Source organism: Melanostigma gelatinosum (assembly GCF_949748355.1).
Source record: "Melanostigma gelatinosum genome assembly, chromosome: 4".
Lineage (NCBI taxonomy): Eukaryota > Metazoa > Chordata > Actinopteri > Perciformes > Zoarcidae > Melanostigma > Melanostigma gelatinosum.
The window spans coordinates 12515969-12535137 of record NC_136637.1 but is presented as its reverse complement, the minus strand read 5'-3'; the positions used below and the strand labels follow the sequence as shown (position 1 = coordinate 12535137).

The window sequence follows — 19169 nt, the reverse complement described above, 5'->3', positions numbered from 1 at the left end:
ACCATAACTCTTCCATCCCTTGTGTGTAACTTTAGTTTCTAAAACAGAGTGCACCAGTGATGATTTATTACAAGTAAACACTAAAATGTTCAGGAATGACCAAACATCTCAGCTGTGCGGGCTAGAAACAGATTTCCGTAAAAAATTTATTCATTTCAAAATGCTGTGTTATGTATGTTTACGTAACACAGCATTATGTTTACGTACGAGTTCTGCTAAATCAGGGATTTGTGTCAGTGCTTGTTGTCTTTCTACTGTAATACTGTAAGCAAATACATTTTTTACTCTGGGTTAAGTTTGAGTGTTTTCCAGCCTGGAGGCTACTTGTTTCTTTGAATTGTGTTCTAGGAATGGTTCCTGGAACAGGTTCGCCTCAGCAGCCTGCGGTGCTGCAGCGGAGACAACGATGCACCTTATTGTAAGCGTAGAAGACGGTTGGCTGCTTATAGCTCACTCTTTTCTGGCTTTGACAGTTTTATTTGGACGTGCCAGACATGTGCCTTTCCTTGAATGCATTCGCAGTTAAGACACCATTCTTCTTCACACGCACAGATGCATGTCAAGTGCATAGCACTGTACTGTTTACAATAGATATACAGGAATGTTTTTGCAACAAATCCTGCTGGTTCAGGCTGAAGTTCATTTCATCAACACATCAATCAAAAATGATTTACAGCCATTAAAGCATGTTTGGTGTCGCTTTTTATGACATGATCATACAGCTGTAGGCTTCGACAATTGTATGAGGATAGCAGAATTTAGGGGCTATTATTATCACCTTAAACTTAAAGTTTTCTACTACTTAATAGCTTCAGTATCACATATATTCTCTAGCTCTTTAAAGCTACATGACGATTTCACTGAGAGAAGTATTAAAACGCAAGACTCTATATTTGTTATGGCTGCACCATTGTATTCAAATGTGAATATTGTACCGTACTTTTTTCGTCCATGATTTGGTATCTGAGGAACATTTGGGACCTCAGCTGTAGAGTTTTAAACAATTTGAACTATGTTTGTATGCATCGCATGAACGTATGCTGACTGGCCCAAAGAGGATTGCATGGTGAAACATTTGCAGAGCAATTTTGAAATGTGTTGCGTTCAGTTGCAGGACTGTACTGGAATGTGAAACACTAACTGTATGAGAATGCTATTCATAAAACACAGTGGAAATGACGCAGATGCACACATTCACTGAGACAGTTAACAACAACACAATATATTGGTTGAACAAATGTGTCTGAGGTTGTTGCCACCTGAAGTTATGATGGCCTTTCCCTCTTCCTTTTAACCGATAGTGACACAGGCCCGCCCCTTGCACTTGGGATCTTGTTTTCCTACCAAACTGACTACACCATGTGCTGTCCTAGCTGGGGATAGTCAGCCAACAACTTGCGTAATGTTTGCTACCACTGGGCTTATGTTTTAGGGGTAGAAGGTGAAAGGAGGAGGAGAGGCAGAAAGCCTCCGGTCACAAGACAGTTGAGTCCTGAAAACAACCCATACATGGTTTTAACCTGGAACACCTTTGATAAACAATACATCACCGCTATGCAGAGCAGGTATAGCAGGACAAGGGATTAGGTGCAGTGATAAATAGTTAACAAAACAAATCAAAGAGAACATGCTGTACAGTTTGACAACAATGCACATGGTACAATAAAGCATTGACACTTCTTGGCATATGATGCAACATGTAGTCATTTTCTGATATCTGTATCTGGACTTAATTGAGGCGGGGATTCTTGGAAAATAATTATCTAATTAATAAGAGATAACAAAGGGTTTTGACATCTCACTACTGTGCTTCTGTCAAGTTACCATTGCCTTTTAATCTCTGAAAATACTGTATGGATTTGTCATGTCTGTGGCAATATTGCATTGGCATCTCACAATTAGCCGATGGGTGAAGAGAGCACAAGTTTCTACATCATCAGAGTTCTTGGATTTCTTTCATTATCACAACCATGTGACAGCATGTTCACCCTAGTCTGAACAGCCTCCCCGTGGCTCCAAAACGTGCTTTGTCTGCCTTGTCACACTTCACAAAAGGTGTGTGTTTATTTGTTGCGCAAATAGACTTAAGATCTATCAAAGTTATACATATATATATCCAAATATTGGAGATTCATTTCCAGTTGCAACCAGCAATCAGTGCAATCCAGTATTATAATATAACTGACAGGAGTCATTCTCCCTGCATTGTGAGAACTTTTGATACTGGTTCATGTTGTACTTCATGAAAATGTATAGTGCAAGACTTTTACTTGTAGAGACGTGTTTTTCATTGTTTTTATATTTAATGCAACAAAAAGCTGTTCTTTCATCATTCTAGCTCCTTAACTTTAGCTCCGATGTAACGTGGCCTTGACGTCCAGTGCAGCCAGTACAGCAGCACCAAGTTAGTATGACTAAATTTAAACTGGTGGAACTGGTCTGTCTCTCTTCAGCTCTCCAGCTCCAGCTTCTTTAGTCGGTACATGCGTGGGTGCTGACCGTGTTGATGTGCACGTACGTAGTTTCTTTCCCCTATACATCCTATGCTGAAGCCCCCAGAACGGAACAGAGCTCACTGGCTGGGTACCATTTCGTGTGTATTACCATCTTTGTTTCCCAGACCTTTTCCCGATTTACGGTCAGATATTCGCCCAAGTTGAAATTAAACTACTTAAATTACCTACTTTATGAAGTTATTTCTTATTGTATGACTTCTGTACCACGTTGAACCAGCTATTTATGCTTCTTACCTCGATAAGCGGTAACATTTTTGCAGAAAAACGACATGGTACGCAGCCGCCATATCCGTTTCCAGAAAGCACGAGACGCTGCCATTCTGTTGATGCGGTCCTGCGGAGGGAGGAGACTAGGAGGAGTCAGCAGGGAGGTTATAAAAACACCTCCGCTGTTACTTCTTTACCACCTTCCACGCACTCACTATCAGGCCTATCCCCCCTCGACCGTCCTCTGCGGCTTGTGAAGCAGTAGGTCAAACAACGACGCTAACACTGGAGCTATAAAATTAACAACGGGGTGAGTAAACAGAAACATTTTTTTTTGTAGAGCAGTTATTAATTGTGTCACTTGTTTTTCAAAATGTCAAATATAACAGTTCTTCTCGCAACACTACAGTGACGTCACAGTATTAATTGTCACTAACATTTGTTAACTGACGGTCAAGTTAAATCTGTCACTACTTGGAAGTGTCGCGAGCTTGTTAATGTCATCTAAACTGCTGCAGCGGCCTTCCTGCGGCTGTTGAAGCAGATGCTACAGTCATTGTTACACTAAAAACAGCGTGGCTTTCCGATATATTTGCTTATCTTACCCACACTTTAGTATTGTAATGAGTGATATCTTACATCTTCTCAACTTTGCTTATGTACATGTATGTAACCAGTTTAACGGTTACGCTAAACATGGGTTGCACTGTAATGGTAGCTAGCTAGCTGTTATTGCACTCTGCTTTTATTGTGACGACTATCAGCTAACGTTAGTCTGCCGTGGTCCGGTTTAGTATGCTAGCATGTATTTAAACTCTGTTATCCGAGTGCTCTGTTCTGGTGATTTGGTTGTAACGCTGCGGTGTGTTTTTGTGTGTCGTGCTCAGGGCTCCCGTATAAAACGCCGCAGCAACCGGACCAGACAGCGCAGTGTGACCACTTGCGACTCTCTCTGAAACGACTTTCTGTTTTTGGAGAAGTGTAAATTGGTATAACCAAAAAAAACACTGCCGCCGCATATCAGACAAACACCCCCCATCCAAAATCGAAGCAAATATGGTGCAAAATAAGATCGCCGAAGTCACTGGATTCCACCGCTCTTTCAAGGTGAGTTTGAGAATAGTTGAGGTTGAAAAAGCAGAGCTGCTATCATCTTACCTTTTGGGAACTCAAGTGTGACATCACTTGGCAATAATTGTTTAAAAAGTATCGGCTCTTTTCCTGTTTTGAGTCAACCTACAGTTTATGGTTTAAGGATGAGAGGTAACAAAGGCTCTTATCAGTTATGACTAACTAGTGATAAGTTTGCGTACTTTAACAAGCACATATTTTTCATTATTTTCTAGGGCCAAAATCCCTTTGAATCTGACGACTTCACCAAAAATGGATCCCATCTTATGGATTCATTTAATTTTGATCCAAGACATGGTGAGTATTTTAACTTGAGTGTTTCTATAACTTGTCTTTTCTGTGAAGATTGTAATGTTATCAACAATGCTTTAGTTGCAATAATTACCCAGCTCATTCCTTTACTTTCAACACTGTTACATTTTGTTTTCCCTTTTGGTGTGTTCTTTGAGTTTTTATGTTTGGGTTGTTTTTCACTAGCGCATGATCATTTAGGCACTCTTATTTCGACAGACATGCCCTCCAGCCAGCCTATCGACATCCCCGATGCCAAGAAGAGAAACAAGAAGAAAAAGCGTTGCAGGGCAACTGACAGTTTCTCTGGACGATTCGAGGGTAAAAGCTTTTATTTCCAGTATCATTATGCAGAAAAACTCTTCCTAAATCATTGTATGGTGCACATTGAGAGATTCTGCTCAGTATTTTCCTAACGTGTGAAACTCTGCTCCAGATGTCTACAGGCTGCATGAAGAGTTACTAGGCGAGGGGGCTTATGCCAGAGTGCAAACATGCTTCAACCTCATCACCAACAAAGAGTATGCTGTCAAGGTAAGAAAGCAGTCATTCTAACACACTTAAATGCATGACCGTGTTGTGTTTGAAAAACATTAGCATGATGCATACCGGCTTCATTCCTGCAAGTCGGTGAGTCTGTCTCACGAGTCTGTGAATGTCGCTGTTGCCACATAGCACCCGCCTGTTGTCGGTAAGGGGTACCATGGCTAGTGATCAATATAGGGACGTTACATTTCTAAGACTGCGCTTGGTTAAATTTTAGATGAAAGAAGTGCTCAGTGTAGTAAAACTCTACTGCGGGATGCGTGTCATTGTGTCCATGTTTACTTGTTTTCTCTGGTCATTCTTTAGAAGCCTTGTTGAGGATTAGGATATTTATTTTTTGGAGTTCAGCTTTCTAAAGTGGATGTCTGCAGGTTCTCATCTGTGTTGTGCTACTGCGGCTTTCTTTATATTCTTTTTTTTTTTTTTTTTACTCTGAGTAGCTGCTGTTAGACACTTCCCCCTCAATGTTTTTACAGATGGCCAGCCTATCACAGAGCTGGGAGGGATACACCCACCCCTTTTTCTCTTTACTGTCATTGCCTACAGAGGATGCTCGTTGTGAGAACATAATGTACTGGTTACTGTGCAAAAACAACACCCACAGAGTGGAAGGAGGGGTGCTGAGTGAGGGCTGTGACCCAGGGTGTTTACACTGCTTTGTTCTTTTTGCTCAGTACAGTTTTTTTTCTTTTTTTTTCCTTTTTTTTCTTCTGCATCCAAATACGCTGTGGACTTGTGAATACACGACTTGACTCCTGCAGACTTCCTCTTTTCCGCGTCATATATATATTACTCATTTCCTCATTTTTAGGAACAAAACATTGTGAAATAGTTTTCTTTGCTGAAAGTAGGACTGTGGCTTGTTTCTTTTGTAAATTCATGGCACACTAATCCCGCACTGTGGATAAACACCAAGGTTTTTTTTTTGCTTCTTTTTCTTAAAACGTTGAATTAATTCCTATTTGCAGTTAAAGTCTGTCAAAGTTTGAGAAGAGGTGTTGACAGATCAAGGCTGGTTCCCCATAGGACAAGTGTCTGTCGTACCAATTAATATTTCAGAGGAATCTGAGCACAGGTTCCGACTATGATCTGTTAGTGTTGTTTACCCGGGGATGGTTTGGTAGATCCCTTGGGACTTTGCAGTTCTGGGGGAGGAGGCCGTTATAGGTCATTTAGGAGTCTGAGGGGGCTGCTGCCAGATGTCCCGTCTCTCCCCTCCCCCTCCAGACAGGGGTGAGTTGTATATGTGGGCTCCCTGTGTTGCAATTGCAACAAAAGCCTCGGAGCACCAAGGGTGAGCCGAGGCCTGTACAGTGCGTGCCGATCTGAAGCTCTTTTTTTTTTTTTCGCCCACAAATCCTTCTCCTTAAAGGTATTATTTCCCAACCCTTGGTTGATGATTGAAGATGCAGCATGACTTTGTTTGCAGCAGCTTGTTGTGATCTTTTATTTGGAAAAACAGTCATAAATCTGGTACTTCTCTAATAACAGACTACCCACTTATCATGTTGATAATTGCATTTGTCAGCTATGTTGTGCAGTTTCTTTTATCTGCGTGCCATTATCAGCGAGCTGATTGGGGGGGCAGTTTGTGCTGCTGACTCAGACTGGAACAGTGCTGAGGCTTTGGGCTGCTCACAGGCCTCTCGTCTGTCTATTAATCCTAGACACGCACTGCAACTCTGGCCCCGCTGGGCTTCAATAGCAGCTGTAATCCAGCTACCAGGAAGATAAACATGCACAGACTCCCAAGCAGACAATAACTAACTAGGGCTGGAAAATTCTGGCGTTTTACTTTGGTGTCAGCAGTCTATCTTTCTGTCTCTCTTGGCAGGGCATTGTGCAGCTGGTGGCCCCATGGGGGTTTAGTTCAAGGCAGCACAAAGTTATATTTAGTGATAATCTTTTGTTTATCGTAAACAGTTTGGGATTAGCCTGAGATGTTTCAAAGAACACGCATGGCTCCTTAAGTGCACTTAAGATTTAAATATAGGTGACAGATGAAGGGCTAAATATAGAGATGCCGTGGCTTGTTAACGTTCTCATTCTGTTGTCTCTGCTTTGCCAGGCAGTACTGGAAGTAGGTTAAACTGTCTTTAGAACTGTGTCACAGGTTGGAATGAAGGTAGGAAAGCAGTGACGGTCTGGAAGGAAACGAGCTCCAGAGCTCTGTTTATGAAATGTATACCCTGTGCTATACAGTAAACACAACCACGGGTGGGGTTTTGTGGTGCAGCGCGAGTGGATGGCCTTCAACAGGAAATAAAATTCCTGTATGCATGTGTACATTGAACATATCGAGCCTTATTGGTGCGTCTCTACATTTTTCACAGTTGTGATCGCCGTTCTACTGCTGTGACAAATATGGAAGTCAGGACTTTTTTTTTTTTTCCCTGTAGAGTATATTTGGATAAAATGACTGAATTTATGTTCTGTTACAGATCATAGAGAAGAGACCGGGTCACAGCCGCAGCCGTGTCTTCCGTGAGGTTGAGATGCTCTATCAGTGCCAGGGCCACAGGTAATGTCCTTTAGTCATGACCAGCTAAAGTAATGCCAACTGATGAATGTATGGAGACAGACTCACTGACGGACCCCATTTGTGCTGAATCTTATTCAGTTGAAGCCCGTAGCCCTCTTACTCCATAGTGCATAAATCAACTTAAATGCTCTCAAGATGACTGACGGTGGCTCATAGTGCTCTTCTATTCTGTAGCAATATCCTGGAGCTGGTAGAGTTCTTTGAAGAGGAAGACAAATTCTACCTGGTGTTTGAAAAGCTTCGAGGAGGTTTGTGAATTATAGCTGCTGCAGGATGCCTGCATCCGATCTTTGTTTGTTTCTAAAAATCACCTTAATGCATGTATCAGTCTCTAGTCTGTAGACGGTTGTTTGTGTGTGGAAAAGCACTCGTTCTATAATTTTTAAACTTGTAAATAGCTGATATGCTCATTTTTATTTTATTTTGCCCCTATCAGGGTCGATCTTGGCACATATTCACAAGAGACGACACTTCAGTGAGCAGGAATCCAGTGTGGTTGTGCAGGACATCGCCAGCGCTCTAGATTTCCTGCATAACAAGGGTAAGACCACTTGTACAAAATGACGAGACCGGCTTTAATACTGTAGTTACAGAACATTTTCACATTGTTTTTGTTCTGACTGTGGGACACAAGGCCTAATTTGTTGACATTGAGGGGAAAAAAGCTTGCTTGTCTTAAAACTGGCTTTCCTGTCTTTTTTATTTTTTATTATTTTTTAGGAATGGCACATAGAGACCTGAAACCGGAAAACATTCTCTGTAAGAGTGCAGACAAGGTGAGTTTACGACAAACATGTTGGCGCTCAATTAGTTCAAAACGCAACTAATAAGACAACTACATAAGTAATACTCAATGGCAGTACAGATCTTTGGCCCCACAAGTAGATATTCTACACAAAATGCAGTTATTTTATCAAAATGTAGATTAAACGTAATGATTCTGAACTTGTATCTCTCTCAGATTTCCCCAGTCAAGATCTGTGACTTTGACCTGGGCAGTGGGATCAAGCTGAACAGCGACAGCTCACCCATCTCCACCCCCGAGCTCCTCACTCCGGTAAGTCCACCTGCATATTGTGCTGGTTTTGTTTGCCAAACAGTTTGGAGCACTTTTATAAATGGGAATAGGACAGTGCTGTGTAAGGGAAATGCATGCCAACAATGTAAGACGGTAGATCCGGGTTGTAAAACGATGCTTGTATCATGTCCTGCTGGCTGCTTGCCTATTGAGCAATCCTCAATGGCATCAACTGCAAGGCAGCTCACTGATTGGGAGAGGGAAAATGTTGTGTTGTGAGGTTACGGTAGTTCAGTGTTGGGCACTTTATCTCAATTGTGATAGATTGCCTCCTGATTGTACCAATCTGGCAGCTTTTACCTTCAGTTTGCTTCCCTTGTCATATTAAGTATCAGCAACGCTGGGGTAGATATCCCTGTTAAATGTCAACATCCTAGTTCTTATCAGTTGCAAATATTGAGGCCCATGAGTTTAGGTGGTATGATTGTTGAGCTCTTCCTGCTGTCGTCGCAACAAAAAGCAAACACTGCCCAGAAAAGTTGGGACCCTTGCAAACTCTGAGGGGAATGTTGAGGTTGAACCGGCAACTTTTCTATGTGTCAACACACACGCGCCGTCTGGGGCTGTGGCTGGATAGATTGACCAGAGCAGGTGAAGGATTGCAGTTTAGTCTGCAGGAATGTACGGGTGGGTTAGGGGTTTTCTACACTGGTAACTTCATCTCCCTTTAGCAGAACTAATGGATAGAGCCCGTCCCTGGACTATTTGATGGGGAGATAGTTTGAGCCCAAGAGGCTTCATGTGAGGCTTCACAGACATCGACGTTGGGCCTGAATGATCTTGTGTGTGTTTAGTGCAGAAGGGTGCACCTATTTATTTGATGTGGCTTGCTTCTTTACTATTTTGTCCTTCAGTTTTGTTGACCATAACCACAAGACTTGCTCTAATGAAAATATTTCAGTGGCAGAAAAGTCTGTGCCTGAGGACTGAGCACAATTTGATAGCCTTGAAGGCTGCAGGAAACGCATTGACTCTTACAAGGCCGTGTCCTGTGGTATGAAGTTGCAATGAAACCAAAGCACACCAACTCTCCCTGTGGTATGAGAGAAAAACATCCACCCTCTCTTTCTGCTTAGTCTCCGCCCAGTGGCCCCAACCACGCTTGTGCTTGTCTGCGCTTTCTTTATGGTCTTTATACAAAGGCTGTGCATAAGGCATGTTCTCGAAACATTAGTCTTTCCCCCTATACCTCGCAACTGAGATGTGATTGGCTAGACCAGTGGGAGGGGGAGGGTAACTGGGAGGACAAATGCTAGTCTGCTCATGTGCTGTGGCTTGTTTTCTATGCCCTGATCACAGGAACAATGTTATCTGATTTTCATCTCACTATTGCCACATTCCTGCTGTTGCAAAACAGCTTTCCATTTATTGCTTATGTTCCTGATCAAAGTGACTGTGTTAAATCAACTGTATCCTGCGGCTGTTTTTTAAAAATGTAGCCGTTTACTCTGGATGTGTGCTATCTTGTATAATGAGGACACGGGAAAGAAAAGGGGGACCGTTCTAGGAAAAAGCTAAATTTAGTTTACTGGGAGCTCTGCACACTGTCTGCTCGGCAAGGAATTACTCTGACTCTACAAATGCCAACGCTCATGTGCAATAGTAGGGAAATGGGCTGACCTGCAACATGAAGACACTACACACAAGCTGCTTAGAGTTAAAAGAAATCAAGGGACTGCCTCTGTTATCACAGATTTAAGTGCAGCTGCATGACAACGGAACAAGTCTTTTTCCTGTAAGCCTTACCAGATAATCCTGTAGTTTACAAACAGCTGAGGCGCGTGGTGTCAGTATGGCCTGACTAGTCACATGGTTTCAGGAAAGCCCCAGGTTGCGATGCCAACGAATGCTGTGGCAGCAGCAGCTGATGAGCAACTATCTGCATGAAAGTTTGAAGAGGATGTGACTGATGAAAGTTCAGAAGGTGCTTGCAGCACAAGGACAAATGTTAGATTGCTGTTATTTCCCCGCTTCAGCTCTTATTACTGGCAGTCCTAGACTGGCTATCTTTACCTTTTATCTGACTTGTCGATTTGATTGGCTTTGAAACAAGATTAGCCACGATTGCTGTTTTTCTTTGTTTAGCACAGCTATCACATTGCCTTTCCGTTGTGGGGCACCTTGGTAGGCAAAACTATTCTTTTGTGCCAGTGTCTTTTGTTTCTGTGGCAGCTGCATTTGGCCTGAATCTTGGTCTTGTCTATGGGGGCAGTCGCCCCAGACATAATGATGTTGATGGTGGAAATGTGGGGGTTGGGGTTTTTTTCTCTCTCCGACAGAAGCAGCTTTGTCTGAGACGAGATTCCTGTGCAGCAAATTTCATTACATAAGGGTCCAGAGAGGTGGAGGAGACAGCTGGGATATGGGAGTGGGACACAATAGATGCCTGCTCACCCACAGAGGGAAGGATATAGGCCAGGATGACTATAAAAGATTAGCAGGTTCTCAGAATTTATACGAGTAGTTGTCTATATTTAGGACATCCCCATGAAATCTCAAAGAATCCAAACTCTTGACATAAGACATATTTGAATGACTATAAATGTGATTGTTTGTAGATGGTTAATATAAGGCAACAAGGACATATGTGTCCTGCTCAACTAGACCTGCTCCCTTTTTCTGTTCCTAAAGTATTAAAACAGCATTTTGTTTGTTTCTAAGTTATGTAAGCTCAGTCTCTGGCTCCGGAGGACAACCAATCCTCTTTGCCCTGCTCAGTGTTTGGCCTAATTTCTTTCTTAGCTACATAACAAGGTACCGCCAGAGTTGAGCCAACTCTTGCCCTCAGGCTAGTCTGCCTGGCTTGTGTACAGCTGGATGGTCAAAGCAGTGAGCCGCTGCTGCTGCCTGTGCACACTAACCTGCTTCACTGTAGCGTAGCCCTCCCTTACTCTACTCTTGATATGTAACTGTACACTGTGTTCATGCTCAGGTGTCCTTTAACACATTGAGAAAAGCTGTATAGCACAATTTAAATGAATCCACTACTGCACATAAGCATGTGACTGTCATAGGCGGCCCCCTCCCACCACACAGCCCAAGAGAAGGCCCTAAGCTTTGACACTTGCAACCACGAGGTATCAGCTGAACGAAGGAATGTGCCCGCAGGCCCTGCTATAGTTGCAGCTTTTTGCCGTCCCTGTGGCTAACAAACTTGTCTCTTGTTTTTGTTTCAGTGTGGCTCAGCAGAGTACATGGCGCCTGAGGTGGTGGAGGCCTTCAGTGAGGAGGCCACAATTTACGACAAGCGCTGTGACCTGTGGAGCCTTGGAGTCATCCTCTACATCATGCTCAGTGGCTATCCACCCTTTGTGGGCCGCTGTGGAGGGGGCTGTGGCTGGGAATTAGGAGAGCCCTGCCACACCTGCCAGGTAAGAACTTGACACAATAATTCAGACGTCTTTGTCGGACATTAGCGTAACTCAAACAACGCATCTTCGCCATCCAGGTTAAAGTAACTGATGGTACATGTTTTAATGTCCATTTCTAGAACACACTGTTTGAGAGTATCCAGGAAGGAAAATACGAGTTTCCGGAGAAAGACTGGGCTCACATCTCCTCAAGTGCCAAAGACCTAATATCCAAACTTCTGGTTCGGGATGCCAAAAACCGCCTGAGTGCCAGCCAGGTGCTGCAGCACCCCTGGGTCCAGGGGGTAAGTTGAAAATCATCTTCTGCATGTCTCTCACAGGCACTTTATGTTTAGGGTTAGTAAGACTGATTTAACTTTTTGTTTTATTTTATTCAGGGTGCACTTGACACTTTATCAACATCCTTCATGCATGAAAGGTGAGAAAACGTTAGTTACAGCTGCAACAGACTGTATCCCTTTTATATGCTTGACCTAAAATATTTTAACCATGTAATTTTAATAACTTTTTGTGTCTGATCTTCCATTAGAACCAGCCATGCCAGGGATCTGACATTCTTTGCTGACAAGGCCATGGCTGTGAACCGGCAGCTGGCTGAACAAGACGGCATAGAAGACCAGCAGCAGCAGGACGTCCAGTTTGTTGTCACCGCTTCTGGCTCCTCTATGCGCCTCTCTCTCCTTTCCAACTCCAAGCTGGCCAGGCGCAGGGAGCAACACAGCCAGCTCAAGGAAGGGCCCGTCTCCGCTGCAGAGCTCCGTCAGCTCTTGGCCCCTCTTGTTATTGTGGGCGACTGTGCCTGAAGTTCCTCAATCGTGACCTCCGACCTTCCGTTAAGATTAAAGTCCAGATCTAAGACTACCCTGAGACTCTTTCTCCCCAATCCTGGCCCCCCTCTCTAACCCTAGCGGGCCTTGGTTCCTCTGCCATTCAGGCTCCCATGCCGCTCTGTAAAGGGAGATGCTGCTTGCAGCCCTTCTTCTAAATGCCTTCTGCAGCACTTTTGAAGCACATCAGCCCAGGGCCTGCATATAGCAAGCACACGCACACACTCACACACACACACACACACACACACACGTGTGCATGTGAAGGTTGGGGAGGAGGGCCAGTTCATGATTTGGGAGAGAGAAGAGTTTAAGTTTTATTTTGTCATAAAACTCAGTTCAGGAGACTTGTCTTCGAAATTAAGCTCAGACACCAAAGGACAACCTGTTGTGCTGCTCCCATGTTACAACTGGATCCACTGTGAATTACATTATCTGGAATGTTTTCGATGTATGTGTATGCAATGTCCCATCTGCACATAGGTACAAGCTTATATGCAATATGCCGAGATGAAGGCTGTTCCTGTCTCGAAAGGGATTCGGTATAAGGGGTTGGGAGGGCTGTAAGCCAATGCTGTCCGTGCCTGGTGCGGTCCATTAACATGGCTGGGGACTTTAAAGCTTTCTGTCTCCGTTTAAGATAAATTCCTAAACAGGCTCAGCCTCCTCTTTAAATGTCTGAGGTAAAACACGCACTCTTCTAGCTTGGTGGCCACGCACTTAATGCCCCGAGAGCAAAGTGTCTGTACCCGTTCATACGGTTTATGAACATACAGGCCAAATTATCTGTGGCTACATCTTTCAGTGTTTGAGACCATCAGTCAAGTTCAATGGTATTGAATGAAGCTATTTTACTTGTATGCATGGCCACCCCTAACCTAGACTTCTGAGCTAGCTCTGAAGTAGATCTGCTATGTTGGTACAAGTTTGATGTTAAATGGCTTGGCAAGTGAAATTGGGTCTGCTCATTGTAAAGAGTTCATGAAATGTCCCCCTGCCACCACCAGAAGTTGTCTTTTTATTTGTTTGTTCTCATTTGTTTCTACAAATCAATTGCTGCATTAGATTTAACCTTGCATATTTTTGACAGTAAAGGTTAGAACTCCTTTCAGGGGTTTGAAAAGCTAATTTTGGCCAATGCGACTCGTGTAATTTCTTGACCATTATCTTCCCCCCCCCCCCCCCCCCAAAAGGCTCACCAGTCTCTTTTTTTTTTTTTTGGGGGGGGGGGGGGGGGAGACTCATTTACAAGATGAGATTTTTCAAAAAAGAAACATAAAAGGAAAAACATTCCACAAAAAGAAAAACAAAAAAAGTCTTCCAGGCGTGTAGCTGTATTAAGTTTACTTTATTTTTCAGGTTTGAAAACTCCATGTCATTGTGCCACACTGATTTTATTTTCATTGTATGGCTGTTAAGCTCTTATTTTCTATGATTTTTTTTTCATGCAGGTTCAGGTGAAACACCGGATGTTTTCCTTGTTTCTAAACTTTCAAAGTATGAGGTGATATGGAGTTTGTTAAGTTGATCTGGAGTATTCATGCCCAGTGAAGGAAAGTTTAAGTTTTTTATATGTGCAAGAGTTGGCAATAAGCTTTTTTTTAATATCTTTTGTTATTAATTCAGATTAAGTTAAAGCTCATTCTGTGACGGACATGAAATGGACTGGTGATTAGGTCTCACAGCACTGTAGCCAGTTCACCAAAGAGGGTTAAAGTCATGATGTTGAACATGTGATCGTCACCTAGCAGTGAGAAGCGGAGACTTCTGATTGTCCATGGCCTCTTACCAGCAATGCAGCGACGGTATTCTGGGAACTGCTCTCTTGGTGTCAACATGCTGATAATGGGACACTAATAGTTCTAAAAACCTTCTACAGATGCATCGATACAGGGGTTTTATGTCTTATAATAAGACTTACTTGACTTTGTGTATGCAGCTGTTTCTTCTCCATTTGGGAAACTACTTTGCTATCGGTAATCTGAAAGCGCTAAGCTGGTGATCAAGGCACTCTTGGGGTTTTGAAAATACCTATACAGTTCAGTATTCTGCCTTTTTCTCCCTGTTGAGCATCACACACGTTAGTTCCTTTTTTTGATAGGGTTGGATACTCAAACGCACAGATTCTGGCCGTACTCTGTAATATCCTGAATGGTTTATAAGAGTTTTCTTCGTCATGACCATTTCTACGTTTGTTGAATGCCGGTAGCTTTTTGGACTGCCTTTTACTGGGGGGGGGGGAGGACCAACGGGACAAAGTTATATCCTTAAACCTCGCAATTTTTATATTGAAGTGTTAAAATTCATTCAAATGGACAGCCCATCATCCACCTCCCCACGATTTGAATGTAGCCCACAGGCAAAAGCATTTCCAATCTAGCAACATTGATTAAATGTTTTCTAAGTGGTTCATTTCATGAACATGGTGTGGGGCCATTCTGTCAATTCTTTATTTTTAATGAGTGGAGATTAACACTGTCCGAATCACCCCAAGCCCGTTGTGTTCATGGGAAGAAATTTAAAATCGACAATTTTAAATACAAGAAAATATTTTTGATTTAAAAATAAGCACTTTACTGTACCATGTGAATGATTGAAGTTCACTCAAGGCAACATTTGACAGTTGCTACAGAATTTTGTATTTTTCTAAAAAATAAAAATGCAATAAAATGCTTGAAACTAAACATTGTACTGTGTCTTTAAGAGGGCTGAAGTGACGACTGTCTGAGCTCTCTCCTGTATCACTAGTTCCATATTAAGTCGTATCTAGTGGCCAAGGTTGATGCAGTTTCATGCGATTCTGTGAATCTAATCGGGAACACTCCCTGATACCTGAGCCGACTCTTTCTGCTTAGCAGGGGCGGGGGGGGGGGGGCGGCAGCTGCACAGGCCTGATGAGACTGATGCAACCTGCTGCAAGAGCTGCAGCGCCAGTGTGCCACCTCATGATCTCCCTGGAAATACACGACTTCTGCTGAATTGGCTAAAATCCCAGTGTGTCGTTTCAACACTGCTTCAAGTCAGGATTTGCTTTCCTGTGGTTAAAATTCAGCTGTATCAACTAAAATGTTCTTTTAAGTAGATAAACAAGGGTTTGGTTGGTCGACGTTTAAGTGAATGAGCAATGAAAAGCATAATAAAAAGACCATCAGGAGAGCAATCACCAATATGTGGTCATCAATTAGGGGTTATTAGTTACACTGTATATTACTGATTTATTAATTCATCTTTGTCTATTCAATCTAAAAAAAAAAACACCGAAATATGCACTTTAACATGAAATAAAATCCTCACATTTGGCATTTGTTTGATTCAATGATTTAACAATTAATGAATAATCAAAACAATACTTTCAGGTCAACTAGTGTATTTTACCACAGTGAACACGTTGATATTTTAGGTGTCATTACATATTTATTTGCTACACTTAATCTAAAGACACAGATAAAACACCCTGTCGATTGCATAACTTCTATTTCAACATTGCAAACTTCAGAAGGCAGGAGGGAATGAAATGATGCAACTGCAGAGGATTTTTTTTGTACAAGCACCAGAGGACATGAGCGATGGGCGTCACGTGCGTTTGTCTCCCTCCAGCGGAGACTTCCCACAGATGCGACACACTGCAAAGAACATTCTTTGGTGCTTGGTTATAATTAACTATTTTATGTGAGATTAAATTCTCAGATCTGAACGCGGTCAAGTGAAATCTCTTTATGCGCTGCGTGTATGAACAAAGTTATTCATAAAATAGAGCTCTTCACTGACGTAGTGCTGTTTAAAATTCTAACTCAGTCTAATTTGGTACATATCGTGATGTGTTTTTACACTTTTAACTACATTTGGTTTTACTCCTGATCTCCTTTTTAAGTTATCACTGATGTAAGAAACGTGCTAAACAAAATGTGTTAATTATATTATTATTATTATTGTGATATACCAATACAATCCCAGTAACAGGAAGTTAAAGTTAGCACATTTTTTAAAAAGGAAAGAAATAGTCAGGCTGGACGCTAGTATTACTTTAATTTAGTCTCGGTTTTAGCTAAATATGACCAAATATTTTTCAGGAATAGTTGAGTCAGTTGAGCAGCTGCTTCGGTGTCTGAGAGGATGCTTTGCTCAACGTGTACCAATGCCTCAAGTAGAACGGTCAGTGTGAGTTTACAGTCTCAGTGGTAGCTTTAATGTCTTTCTGTGAACTTCACCCGGTTAAATTATTAAATTCTTCTGATGCCACACACCGTCTGGCAATGACAAGAACAGCGTGAAGTAAAGCGTTGCAGTTTACCTGGTTTTCCTTTTCATCTCGTCATGCCTGAGAGAAACAGTACAGTGTTCACGCACTGAGGTTGATTGCATGCCTGCACCAGGATATTCTCACCGCAGACACTCTTACACCGCAGGAGAGACACAGGTGTCACTAACGATGGCTCCCTTATATTCAAGCGTGCCAGTAAGCTAAGTGACTGTGAGTCTCATTAAATATATCATTTACACCTGTGGTTTTCCTAATATGTGACATGTCAACGTTAGAAGATTTTTTATGAAATGAATCCTGTGTTTGAAGTAATGGATTGCCAGGGTTTTCTGTTTTCTTATCATTCTGTCTGCTTCTACATTTGAGATTGAAACTTCCAACCGTACAACATTCAGCTAAATGCACAGATGTATTCAGTCTTTAAAAATGTGATACTAAATTCTCTTTTTATTTATTTTTCATACTAGGCTTCCCACAAATAGTGATGTCAGAAGTTGGGCTGAACAATCAAAAAAGATCTTATTGAAATTATTTTTGACTGATAGTCCAATTTGAGGGAGTGATAATTCCCCAGGACATCTCTGCAGCGAGAGCATTTTTACTAAATTTAAAAAACGTAATTACTGCACTACTAGCAGCAAAACAAAAGCAAAAAAAAAAAGCAGATACACCACCATTATCCAAAAGACCAAACTTATACATCAGAGGTTCTATAAAAAAGATAGTTATGAGTGCAATAATTTGAGATATTTCTTATTGATGAACAATTTAACAAGAGTTGAAAATAGCAATATGTGGTACACCATTCAGTCCGTCTTTGTGGAACTGTCTCCATTAAAAGATAAACATTTAACTGTCCAATTGATGCTCTCATAAAACTTCCCTGAGGTGTTTGTGGAGTTGACTTTTGAAGACAAGCGTTCACTGGCTGAAAGAGGGCCGATCATTACGTCACTGATTACCAGCACACCTGAGAGCCATGATGATCAGGACTGTGGCACAAAAAGCCTGATCACGTGTTAGTGTGAGGTTTGGGAGTCGAGCTGGAGGTAGGTATCGTGGAGCATTGCAGGGAGCATTTGAGTTAAAATGTTTTTTTTCTAACTACCTGTCAGGACATCTGCTATTTTCATCACAGGCAACAAAGGAGATAAATGTTGTTGCCTGGATAAATACGAAAGTGGTGACGTTTTAGTCTTTTTCACTATTAATATTTGTTTACTGAAGGTCAGTTATTTTTAAAAGATTTGCTTGTTTCAAGTTCTAGCAGTTAAAGAAATGGCTAATGTGTCCTTCATTTCTATAGGAGTAGTTTGATATTTTAGGAATTTGGTTTTATTTGCAGCTGTATTTAGCTGCTTGAAGCAAAAACGTAAATGTTTTTAAATTCTCAGTGATAAAGGGCAAATCTGTTAAAATCCCATTGATGGACCTTTTCCATGGCAGACATTTTGATTTGTTGTAGGAGAAGCACAGCTCAAACAGATTTTTTATTTATTGTAATATCACTATTTTAGTTAACATATTTACTGAGATCTCAACATGACTGTTTTGTCTCATTGCTGCTCTGCATGTTCGTGTCAGGAATGTATACGATCAGTATTGCATGCCTACATGTACTGTAGTCTTTGATGCTGTCTTTTTAATGTCTTTGTCTTCAGTCTGTTTCAGCCATCACCTCATTGGTTATAAAACATCTTATTCAGTAACTACAGTTGGAAATTGGGCCATCGGGTGTACAATGGAAGATTCACCGACCTGTTAATTAAATGTCAATTTAAAAAATAAAGGACACGTTAACGTGGGCCTCACTTAACTACGATGCAGCCTCTGAAATGTTATTAAAAACACAGTTTCCTACTGACATGTCATAAATGTTTGCTTTGAGAACAGTCCAGTCCTATCAACATATGCAAGTGTCTCAGTTCTTCATCTGTTCAGACCGTTTGACTCTACAACTACAAGACCAACCCAATCCATGGATTCCTGTGAAATAAAATGTTGAAAAACTTGTCTCTTATTTTGCAAAGCTGGCTGAGCCTTGACTTTTAGAAATAGTTTCACAATGTGTTGCCCACACGTTTCTGGTAATGTGAACACTGAGCTCATAGTTAGTAGAAGGTCAGCAAGGGAGATCTGAATAAAGTGAAGAGAGGAAATTAAATCTTCAGGGATTAACTATAAAACACATCCACATCGCATTAGGAGTCAATGTTTTATGTTTGAAAGTAGCAATATTACATTTATTTAGCTAACTATTGGGCGGTCTGGAATCCAATTGAGTAAACTCTGTAACGTTACGTTTTTATATTATGGACCATTCACCGTTTACGATCTGTGACGTCAAGGAGCGCGACACGTGTGAACTCTCGCGAGCTTTCGCATCTCCAACCAATCCA

General features: G+C 41.8%; 1 protein-coding gene across 1 annotated transcript; it reads left to right on the top strand.

Moving 5' to 3' along the window:
* The first annotated feature begins 2928 nt into the window (after positions 1 to 2928).
* Positions 2929 to 13797, top strand: mknk2b (MAPK interacting serine/threonine kinase 2b). The gene is made up of 14 exons (XM_079267220.1): positions 2929 to 3033; positions 3611 to 3830; positions 4070 to 4151; positions 4365 to 4466; positions 4582 to 4679; positions 7133 to 7212; positions 7408 to 7481; positions 7670 to 7774; positions 7954 to 8009; positions 8195 to 8290; positions 11488 to 11682; positions 11802 to 11966; positions 12060 to 12100; positions 12212 to 13797. The coding sequence occupies exons 2-14, from the start codon at positions 3780 to 3782 to the stop codon at positions 12483 to 12485; spliced, it is 1419 nt and encodes a 472-aa protein (XP_079123346.1). The 5' UTR covers positions 2929 to 3033; positions 3611 to 3779; the 3' UTR covers positions 12486 to 13797.
* Positions 13798 to 19169: the final 5372 nt, after the last annotated feature.

Excerpts from the sequence above, each read along its gene's own strand:
- mknk2b (XM_079267220.1), top strand. The coding sequence starts at position 3,780 with ATGGTGCAAAATAAGATCGCCGAAGTCACTGGATTCCACCGCTCTTTC. Across the intron at positions 11,967-12,059 it reads AGCACCCCTGGGTCCAGGGG|GGTGCACTTGACACTTTATC; the intron begins GTAAGTTGAAAA and ends TATTTTATTCAG. Across the intron at positions 12,101-12,211 it reads ACATCCTTCATGCATGAAAG|AACCAGCCATGCCAGGGATC; the intron begins GTGAGAAAACGT and ends ATCTTCCATTAG.